This window comes from Varroa jacobsoni, unplaced genomic scaffold (genome assembly GCF_002532875.2).
Source record: "Varroa jacobsoni isolate VJ856 unplaced genomic scaffold, vjacob_1.0 scaffold_844, whole genome shotgun sequence".
NCBI lineage: Eukaryota > Metazoa > Arthropoda > Arachnida > Mesostigmata > Varroidae > Varroa > Varroa jacobsoni.
This window is the reverse complement of record NW_019213746.1, coordinates 79708-91039: the sequence shown is the minus strand read 5'-3', so window position 1 is coordinate 91039 and position 11332 is coordinate 79708. Positions and strand designations below refer to the sequence as shown.

At 38.7% G+C, this 11332-nt stretch overlaps 2 protein-coding genes across 5 annotated transcripts in view; one reads left to right on the top strand and one right to left on the bottom strand.

Moving 5' to 3' along the window:
• Nucleotides 1-3830, bottom strand: part of LOC111264301 (tRNA (carboxymethyluridine(34)-5-O)-methyltransferase alkbh8) — a 5624-nt gene extending 1794 nt beyond the window's left edge. The window contains exons 1-7 of one of the 3 annotated variants that reach the window (XM_086970028.1): nucleotides 3511-3830; nucleotides 2873-3052; nucleotides 2683-2773; nucleotides 2224-2370; nucleotides 1616-1846; nucleotides 920-1100; nucleotides 362-596 (exon numbers count right to left, since the gene is read on the bottom strand). In XM_086970028.1, coding sequence (XP_086826154.1) covers nucleotides 362-596; nucleotides 920-1100; nucleotides 1616-1846; nucleotides 2224-2370; nucleotides 2683-2773; nucleotides 2873-3052; nucleotides 3511-3648 — 1203 coding nt within the window. In that variant the 5' untranslated portion in view covers nucleotides 3649-3830. Of the gene's footprint in view, nucleotides 1-361; nucleotides 597-919; nucleotides 1110-1615; nucleotides 1847-2223; nucleotides 2371-2682; nucleotides 2774-2872; nucleotides 3053-3510 lie in introns of all 3 variants that reach the window. The other 2 variants (XM_022840067.2, XM_022840068.2) reach the window with 2 other exon arrangements.
• An 824-nt stretch (nucleotides 3831-4654) lies between these two features.
• Nucleotides 4655-11053, top strand: LOC111264292 (uncharacterized). 2 transcript variants are annotated; one of them, XM_022840059.2, is made up of 5 exons: nucleotides 4655-5066; nucleotides 5978-6105; nucleotides 6741-6897; nucleotides 7192-7349; nucleotides 7863-11053. In XM_022840059.2, the coding sequence occupies exons 2-5, from the start codon at nucleotides 6001-6003 to the stop codon at nucleotides 8223-8225; spliced, it is 783 nt and encodes a 260-aa protein (XP_022695794.1). In that variant the 5' UTR covers nucleotides 4655-5066; nucleotides 5978-6000; the 3' UTR covers nucleotides 8226-11053. The 2 variants fall into 2 exon arrangements, with proteins under 2 accessions (XP_022695794.1, XP_022695796.1); XM_022840061.2 differs by having other exon boundaries at nucleotides 4655-5070.
• Nucleotides 11054-11332: the final 279 nt, after the last annotated feature.

Here is an 11332-nt window from a genome sequence, read left to right as displayed (position 1 = left end):
ATATATTGTGTGTTTGGGTGATATTATTGAGGAAGTTTTGTTACCTATGATTTCTAACAAATTTTATGATTAAATATAATACATATAAATAAAAATAGGGTTTATTTTTGATGAGTCAAAGTGCTCGCGTAATAGATATATTCAAAGAATGTCTCCTTCTCATACAATCATTACCAAAGCAAGATACCAAAGGGACGATATTTCTCAGCTGACCAATTTACACAACTGTAAGTTTATGCGTAATGTAAACTACACAAATTAGCCCAATTAATGCAGAAAAAATGTTTAAAATCTCAACCAAAATATATACTGCCAAAGGAATAACTAATAGATTTACGTAGTTTCGAATTCCAAAAATTACCTCATGGACGTGCATCTTCTCCAATTTGCTTGCTTCTCGGTCTGCCAAAGATAACTGCGCAGGTGGATTCCGAGAAAATCGTGAATCGCACAGGTTCGGAAAATTGCACTCGCATGGCTTCTCACTACTGCGAACTTTTCGAAACGTGAAGGAAGTTCGTTCATTTCGAGCTACTGCTACTGGCGGAAGGTCTGGCTGACCTCTCGGAATCAGGTCATACTTGCGAGGCGCAATACTTCACATCGTATGGTTTTAAATGCGCGTATCATGAAAAATCGAAAACACCATTAATTTACAAATATTTTCCTCATAGCTGACTGAAACCGTTCAGCAGGAACTGAATATTCTGTGCTATGCTTCAACTAGGGTAAATAAGCCTAGACGAATGGAAAAACAAGCCTATTATGTGTTTCCAAGTGAAAAGCATTTTTTACCTATTGGTCTATAGCATTCTAACAGTGAAAAATATATTATTATTGAACGCGTCTTATTATTGAACACTAAACACTATGGTTAGGTATGATTACTTTAGAAATTCATCATTAAACCTAAACTTACCTATGCGTCCAACCATAACGACTTTCGTCAGCCATAAACATAATGCTGCCACGAGGAACAAGCACAGATACGGCGGACTGATTAGCCCCATCGGTTATGCGACGAAACTCCATAACGATATCTCCGCCCAAAGATACAATCACTATACATGACGTGAACATCGAGTGTGTATCACAGTGTGCTGGAATTCCTAATGTCCATCAATATGGCCGGTTTATTCATACGTATCTATGATCTGCTCAAACTACTTCAGACTTGAAGACACGGCTTAACGGAATGCTCACAGATAGGCTGAAACATATATTATGCGATTCTATATACAACAACTGAATGCAGGCTAGTTATATTTCCTATTCTCATTTAAAATCGGAAACTTCAATTCACAACGATTTGAGACGTGTTTGAGCTAATTCGTAAAATATCCGACTTAATTCGAGGTCACCTATATAAAACAAAGGCGGATATTGATCTCCCATCAAGTGTGCTCGTATTTGAACATAATGAACATTTACATATTTATATATGGTAATGATTGAGAAAGCCTAGCTTTTGCTAAAATACGACAATTCATTACAAAACATATTGGAAACGTGTCCCATAGTCGAATATGATAATTCGAGCGTTAACTGCTTGCCGATAACGCGGAAAGCAGCAACAAATAAGCCTGAAAAACTCAAAATTATAAAAGATATTTACCTTCACCGGGAGAATATCTGTTGACGGTGAGTTGATTTGGCAAGTGTTTTTTATCCAGAAGCCCTTCTTGGTGCAAACTTTCTACAAACTGTAAGCACAGTGGTGGCAATGACTTATCACCCAGGGGCTGATCTCGTCTAACACCGTTAATTGAATAATCAAAATTATAGCCGAAATGTTCCACCTGGCGGTTCTTTAATGACGCCGTAGACTGGGGTACACACTTATAATCTGGGGAATTCGGCGATATCACACAAACACGTAAGCACATGATTCACTATGGTGGATATGTATTTCATATGAACTAGAGCACAGCCATCAAACGTAACAAAAAGAAAGGCATTTTTCGTAAATTATTCCCAAGCTGCTATTTGTTTCCTATTAACTAACACATGCGAAAAACATGATTCATTTTGATACCTACAGAGATACGTATGCGAAATGGTGACCGCACAGAGATGATCTTTTTTTAGTAAAGTGATTGTTAATTGTCACATTCCTGCAGGCTTTTAATCACAAATAAAAAAACCCTAACACAAATGGGGTTATATAACTTCATTCATTACTGAAACAGAAGGTGTAAAAATAACAACCGAAACAGTACCTACCTGTTGTGTTTTCGGCAGGAACCGCTTTATCGTACTGCGGCCTGAGCAGTTCCAGCCACTTCGGTTCCTCTTCTAAACTAATACGATTTTGTAAAATCTTCAGTCCGGGAGGAAGAGGCCCGAAACTCAGGCCGGGTGTATCAACGGCTACAGACAGCATCGAATTCGACCAATATTACTATTAGGTTGAAATTATCGATGTAAAAACGTTATTTATTGAAATAGGCAACAGTGTCGTGCTAAATATGCCAGTATATATTAACAACAATCGCTGGAATGCGTATTTTATATGAACGAAGTTTATTAAACCGAAGAACATATCTGCGTGATTATGCAATGACGTTATAGTTGTGCTATATGGGCCTGAACTGAAGGGTGGCTATGAAATGTGCATTGTTCGTAAACGCCAAATAGCCGAGGTAGACCAATACAAGTCTATAAATTCTCACTGACTCTAACCTCGATCGATGTAACCGGCGTACACTGGTTGGTTTCCAAGAAATTCGAAGCAGGCCCTGCCAGACAAAGCCGTCACCACCTGCAAAAATGACTACACCAAATTTATCTTCAACATTTTTTAGTGTCAGATAGTCCATATAAAGCACGCACCTTTGCTTAATAGCAAATATACGAAGCAAAATTAACTAACCTCTTCCGCAATTTCGACTGTGATACATTGTAGAAAGGAGTAATGTTTGTCTGGTAACAGAATCGGTTGGCAAGGCAGAATTGTCGCTTCATCACGACTCCGACAAGAATCCGGCAATGCCTTCAAGATAGCCGAAGTCGTAGCTCCATTGGCTAGGCCTGCATTCGACAGCACCACGAACTGAAAATTAAAATGGTGATGAGATTGATTTTAAAAACAGATTTTCGATATATTTGCCACGGTCATATCCTAGCATACGTAAAATATATACTATCTGAAAGAAAGATATGAATTTCACGGTTAAGTGCAACCACAATATTCATTGTCGAAGAAATCGGTCTTGTTATTTGTGTGGCTATACCGTTACGGGGTAGTAATCAACAAAATCTATGAGTGTTAAAAGCAGTCCACACGGAGAAGCTATGGTCTACAACTGCAGTCAAATTCGCGTTAAAAAAAATGAGTATTTTTACCTTTCTGTAATACTATATATTCTTGAATATTCGGATTAGATATTCTTATTTTTGCAATCCGTATTACCAGATAGGCTAAATTACTTTTAATATATTAAAAAAAAAACATCTCAGTATTACGATGGTTCAGTTTAATGAATTAGAATATTAAATACTGTAATATACCTTAGTTGGGCTTGGTGAGAGTTTCGCTCCTAGATCCTTCTCAACGCTATTCATAACTTTCAAAAGTTTTTTATAATGCTTTTTCTCGAATATATGATCGGTCTTTTGACGGGCTGATCTTGCCTTGAGTACTCCCATCGCAGGTTTGTCGGTGGGGTCAATCCTACCAGTTTGATTAGCCAGTTTGCTAAAACTAATCCACAAGTCGGCACAATATTGAAACTACCACACAGAATACTTCACGCTTTGCCGGGCGTGCGTCTAATAGTGGATCAGCAGCTGATCGCCAGCTGTGAAAGAACGGGCCCTAGAGGATGGAACGAACTTTAAATGACGGAATCATGTCAACAAAGAAGCAGCGCTATCTCATTCAAAAAAAATGAAACAATTTTTTTTTTATAGTTACAAGCTGAAAAGTGCCCAGTGAAAGACAATGGCCAAAATCAATCATGTTTATGATTTTCTCTGCGTACAGATTCGCTTTACTCAGAAAATTGTTGGACAGTTATGTTTCGCTTACTCAGAAAACCATTATCTTTGGTTGCCTTTAATAATTATAGGCTTTTACATATTTATAAGCAAGTCTAATTTGGGATTGTTTTTTAGAGGTATCGAAGTCGAAATCAAAATAAATAGAGTAAATATTCTGTCAATCAAAAATAAACTGAGGAGTTTCACCACTATCGCTTATTATGCGTCATACATCAAACCTAGTTGCTTTAAGTTGAAATAAGCATACGTTTTTTAAAGTATTGCGGTTAAAGATTTCGCCAAAAAAACACCAGAATAGAAACGTTTTAAATAACTTTTGCACTTATGAATTGAGCTGCTGGAACCACGTCTCTTGATAATTGAATCTTTTGCCTGCGTCTAAATCCTGTGCGAATCTGTTCTAGAGGTCATCATTTGTGCATTTTAAATACTTACGCATCGGTGCATCTTGCAGTACAAAGTTTTCTACAAAACTCCGTCTTGTACATTGTCTCCCCACAGTGCTTGTGAGTTTACCCTTGAGAAATACCTAGCATTCACGTTTGATAAATTTGAATTTCAAGTTTTCCCGCCATGTATCCAGTCTGCAGTTCCAAGTCGTCAAGCAGCCGCCGTTCTGCTTATTGACCCTGTTTGTAAATAATAGGAAAGAAGTTTCTTCAACCTATCGCCTATGTTCTAATATATCAGTCAGTAATAAAAATACTCGTAGTAACCAAAGCAAAAGTGCACATCTGTGTGCAGGTGCAATATTTTCCCGGTAACCCCCGTGCAGACGAGCCGGAATTGACATTTTCACCGAAACTTTTTGCTCACCTGGCGCTAGCAGTGCTACCTCATCAATGCGGGCCGCACCGGACATTTCAGGAGTGGAAATCCCCCTAATTATCCGTGTTTTCCTGGCTCGTGTCAGTAAGAGTTGTAGTGCATTCTACGCAGTACATAAATGTGTTTTCTTTTTATTTTAGAATACGCAGTTTACCCTAATTCGATCGAGTCCAGCTCGGCGAGCTGCTTCTCGGAGACAGCTTGTGTAGTGTTCTGTTTCCCTACGTCGACAGGGGGTGAGTGAGTAACGTCAGAGGTTATTTTTGAACAGACAGTGATCTGGAAGCTGAAGCCCATATTAGAAGAATAGGTGTTACCCCGAGGGGTGTCATTCAGCTCTTTCTGCCTGTAAATTTTTTTCAGCGCAGCATCTGGTCTGATGAAAGAATTAATTTGTAAGAGGATAATGCGATTCAAAGAATAGCTTCTGTGAGATATAACATGTTTCGAATGTCACAGTGATTCGTAACTCTTACGTAAGGATTTGAGTCTGATGTTGGTGAAGTTGGAATACTCTAAGACGGGATTACCTCAGGGAATTACCTCTAAATAGTGAACCAAAATATAGTCGGCATGGTATTAATGCTAAATGGGGTTTAACATGCCGATAGGCGATAGAGGACACTAACACGTAAGCGCGGTTGTGTTTTTGAACCGAGTTTTTGCATGCACTCTTTATGTGAAATGTGTATTTTGTAAGCTTTATTATCTGCAGAAATTTTCTTTAACTGGTTTAACGATTGTATTAGTTCCTTGTGTTAAAAAAAATCATGGGTTTTTGTAAGAAGCCATTTTTTAATTGGAAAAACGTTTCTAAACGATGTAAATCTTTATTAGGCCTATACGGATCGTTAAGTCGAAATTAAGATTACAGAGTAATGCTCCTGGCATGTGTTACCAATCGACACAGTTCAGCTACAAAATAAATGTTGCCGGTATAACAGACAGTCAATCTTAGGGCGAAATCTCGGAATTTCAGTTTTGTGCGGATTTCTTTTATATATTTCACAACAGTTCTAACAAACGAAAAGAAAGAGAGAAAGGGTTCATTACATTAGTATATAGTCAAACAGTTACGAGTATTTTGAGTTAGATGTTACGCTAAGTGTGTTCATTGTACGTAACTTTGAAATATCCGATTTTACAGGACGAGCTGACTTCTGCTAAGATATGGCTATTGCTATTCATATAGGCAGAGTACGAGAAACGCGACTAAACTCCGTCCGGTTCTCTACACTCAGCTTTGCAATAATCGTGTTGTACGCGACACTCCAGGTGAGAGGATTTTCTATGCCATTTTAACGAGTAGTTGCGGCGTTAGAAAATATTTAAACGAATAGGTCTTCCATTGCGCCACAGTCTAATTAGGACCTTGACTAGTTTACGCCTAGCGAACGTCTCTAAAGGACATAGTAGATGAATGAATTTTCATCGGAAAAAGTACCTTTTCTCACGTGGAAGAATGGGTAACAATGGAAAACCTTAGGTTTCGACCTTAATCCAAGTCATTTCACTATTCTACTACCGGTGGGCCCCCAGTATAAACGTGGCAATGGTAAGACCAGAAAGTCCAGTTAAAGTCGTGATAAAGACAAGTCTTTGATGCTGCATTTAAAAGCAGGTGAAGCCAAGGACATGTTTACATAAAATATACGAGGTAGTACTAAATAAGGGAGAACAGTAAGGCCAGTTGGGCATACTTCACAACTGCCGCGGTCGCCTTCGAAGAGATTTGAAAGCTGAGACTTGTAAGGCACTAACCCAGGCCGAAAGCGCCAGCCAAGGAGAAATTCTCCTGGTTACGGCGGAACAAATACTTCTAACAAAATTTGTTCTATGATAGGTCAACATTCTGTCAGTAGAGTCATTACGCCCATGAAATTATTGCAACAGAGTTCGTTTTATTGCAGGTTTCGTGTGTACGGGCATTTTTTCCGGCCGATGAAACGCTAACCGGCAGCGTTGAGGGAGGCAAGTTCGCTCAGTATTCGGTTAGTAAAGCGGGCCGAGTTACTATTACTGTTGTACCAAAACAGGGAGACCCAGATGTTTACGTTGGAGAAAATGGTAAGTGTCGTCTGTAAGCTGATTAAGACATAATAGCACAGTTACGCATGATGACAATACTAGCATTTTTAGAAAACGGCGAGAAATGGGGCCATAAATCCAGTCGAGAGCCAAGAAAATGGTCCTGTAATTATAATTCACCAATTATTAAGAAAATGTGTGATCTGTAATAGAATTAGAGGTAAATTGAATATTGGATTATGTTTTTAGTTTTAACATGAATTCAGCACCAGGAAAGGCTCCTTCATAAATTCATCGTTATATTGACCAGACATTTTTGCCCTGCTCTTCCAGGCACGGAGCCGGATTACGATCTCGATCGGCACTCATACCAAAGTACAACGTGCGGAGTTGAACGTCTTGTTGTGCCTTCGTTCGCTGTAAGACCTATCGGCATCGGTATATATGGGCATCCTTCGCATGAATACTCCATTTACGAGCTCAATGTTCGAGTGGGTAAAAGTTTCACTTTTGTTGAATCACATATATAAATGCTTTTGCTAAAGAAGCTGAAGTAATATTGAAACAGAGCTCCTATTATAACAACGACTACAAGATGGTATTTTAGGAAAAAGACTTGTTCGCTGGATTTATCGGAACATTGCAGTTTAGTACTAATATTGTCGAACGCGTTGCATTCCTTACATTCGATGTTTACCTAGCATTCTAGAACACAGATTAGAAGATAGAAGTCTTCGATATGTACAAGTTGATTTTATTTATGTGCAGCATTATGTTATCATACATTACGTCTCTATGATGCGACTTGTAAACAGAAACACGAATTTAATCTTAATTACGCTGGAAGTTAAACAGTTTTTATACTGCAATACTGAATCATGAATGTCTGTCAACATAAACAGGATCTTTATAATTAATGAATACGTAAGATATCAACTAACAACGACTCTCAAAAGGAAATTCATAAATTCTTTATTGTCTATCGAATATTTATCTTCCCGCAGATCGATGAGGAGCTGGACCAGTACGAAGATATGATTCATGGCGACCAGAGTTTTGACTCAATAGACGACGAAACATACGGCAACGTTCACGATGCTTCCGAAAGCCGAGACTACTACGGCGATCGAGCTGCCGGCAGTGAACACTATTCGCGAACGAAAGGTCGACGCAAAGCATCTTCGTCGCGCAGCGGATCAACAAGTACCAGCGAGAAAGGCGGCAACTCAATAACTAGCGATAGTGGTAATTCTGGTGGGTCAGTGCCAGATGACACCACCGACTGGGAAGACTGGGAAGAGTTCCCTCTCTACAATATTTTACTGACGTTGATCCGGCTGTTTTGGGAGATGCTCTTAACGTTATGATCGTACGTGTCCCTCGTACTTCTCTATTCACATCAAATCAGCCTCAGCCTGCCAAACGAACTGCAGCTACAGAACTGAATGAAAAACCCTCACGAGGTAGTGATATGAATGGAGCCGGGGGAGACTGATTGAAGTAAATGAAGTGCCACTGCTGTATTAACGAGGTGATCTGGGAGAACGTCGCAGCAACACGAATCAAGAAAATGCACCGTTGCTTCACAACGGCTTGGTGCCACTGCCGACCGAACGGTGCAGCGTGGCTTAACGTAGACCTCCACCAAACGCGTCGTATCGACACCGTTGTTGAACACAAAGCCGGGAAACACATTGCAAGAGAGTTTCACTATTGTAAATAAATTTTATTATGAATTTATCAAGCAAACATCAATAGATATTTAGTGGCAATTTTGAACTCAATATTTATTTTTATGATGGAGATGGGATTTAAGCGTTGTAGAAATTAAATCGATTACTACAAAAATTAGAGAAGAATATGCCACGGTTCTGGGAAGCAGTAAATAAAAATTGTATAGGATGTTATTTAGAACGATAGCAGGAGCCAAACATTAACAAACTACAATTTTCTGTGAATAGACTGAAATCATAAGAATATTTCTTTAGAATGCCGCATTGCTGCACTGGTTTGTCCTAAGTGTAAGCAAAGACCCAAAGATACCAATTTTAATACATTACAGCCCTAAATAACCGTAGTTCATCGCGCGGTATGAGCAAACGGTGATAAACACACACAGAATTATGACCGGCCAATTACGCATATTCCTGATTGTCGCTTTGAATTGTCGCATACAAGGCGGGCTATTGTCGTTGATCTTTGTTTCAGGGCAGCGTAAAATTTAATTGAAATAAAAGAATAGCTTGGGCAAGTCGCGGCAAAAAAGCCGCGATTTTTTATCATTGTACGTTTTACCATCTCAATTTTGCTTTGAAAACCTTCTATTAATGTTATTCACGAAGAAATCCTATTCAGTGTGATCTCAGCTGATCCCCATTCTATTTGAAATTGGCGATGTCACTTAACACAACTAATTGTTTTTACGAATGGTAAGAACATCTGTTTAGAACTATCTCATTTATGTTTGAACGTGGTGCTTGCGTATACTGACGTGGACCACCACCTGACCTATTCGGTCTGTAGAAACAAAAGCATGTAAAATAGAGGGGATCCTGAACTAAGTAAAGATATGGAAAAGATTTGCCATTTTGATGCATCAATCTGCAGTACTTAGCTTCTGCCCTGTCAAAGATGACTTTATCCTTTAATAGCAGATTCAATCGAGAACAATTTCGGACTTACATGAATCGACATTACGGCGCGCCGAGTTACGTAAATCAAAAGATCCGAAAGTGAATTATATACTAACACGCAGTTTTGGTAATCTACAGTTTTCCCCAAAAACCGAATATAAGAAGAATCATATAAGTTGAGGCCTCATTTTGTTGACACAACGGCGTTACACTACAGTGCTGCAGATAACAAGGTCCAACCACCTATTATCCTATTGTTATTACCGCTGCCAAACATTCAAACGAACATAGGCGACAACACACATATGACCACATCAGTGAAATGCAAAAGAGTAGCGGCAGCAATCGCAAACAGTAATGCTGATAGGATTTAACAATGAATAAGAAGCCCGCCGGCAAGACAGGCAAAATGTATAGACGACGGCCCGCTCATTTTTACCTGAATCACCTGCTTCGGGGCACAACGTTGTTCAAGCGTCCTACACGAGAAGACGACGACCGCCGTGTCACATTACGCAACGCACGTTGATACTGCGCACTTGTCTGTTGTTGCCAAAAACGTTGTCGCGCCACACATTACGCCAATCATTGACGAGAAGTAACGAGAAACGACCTAACTTGAAATCGATCGCATTTCGAATATTTTTGATATAGTACAACTAGCACTAGTAATGCTATTTGATAACGTTTGTTATTGATACGTTACCATTACTATTACATAGTTAACCATCATGACCTCAGTTGGCCTTTACTTTGGTTGACATATCTAATACACCCGGCTATTACTATAGAAATACATTTGTACTTTAAACATGCTTTTATTGCATGGATTATTTTCACTGTGACCGTTATCATATAAGATAACGTCTAAGCAATAACTGCAAGTCAGAAGTGGAAGTGACTCGATCATTTTACAATTCGAGATGCAAATTTCATACTGATGGTAAGTGGGTATTATTTCAACCGACAGACACAGTAGCACACGAAGTATAACACAATACATGAAATCGCTGATAAATATGGACTAGATTTTTCCGTGCCAAGCTACAGGAGCAGAGAGTCTCCCTATTCAATTCGTCTTCGAGCATTTAACAATTCATCGAGTCGTTCTTTAACCCTGAGCAGAACGAAACAACTGACAATAGAAACCTGAATCGGTTTTAAGAAAGAGGAAATGTTAAGACGTTGTTTAACGAACTCTAATGATTATCACTGTGACTAACATACTAACGTTGCTATCGTACGTTAAAGAGTTGTTCATTGTAAACTATATAATACAGTCTAGTATATTCACTGAGGTCAGCAGGACAAGTAAGATCGAATGAGCAATAGAGTATTTTCCAGATAGTTAGCAGAAATGAATTAATTGTTAAATGAATGAGAGGAAGGAACGGACCTATAATATCTCTCAGTCTTCGTTAATGTACGTGTGATAAAGTTCTTGGCTAATTTGCGGTTAATGAAAATCATTAAGCAATGCTGATAATCGTCATCATCATTGTCATCATAGTATTGTATACATTCTGGCGCATAATAAAATAACAATTGTTCACGATTTTTGATCGATGTTCTTTTTTTTTTTTAGAAAATCCATACAGAATCTCGTGTTTTAGGCATGGGCGTATACTTGTACATTCATAACGTTTAGGTACTATAATAAATATTCATGTGCCCAATTCTTTGGTTTCGAGCTTCTAATAATAAATGTACCCTATCAGCATCCTTCTCTCATTTTTTTTATTAGTCTTGCTAAAGCGAATTATTATACCCGACTTGATACAACTGGGCTCTTCAGATTGTAAACTTACATTCAAAAGCTCCTTTAAAAGCTATCTTTCATA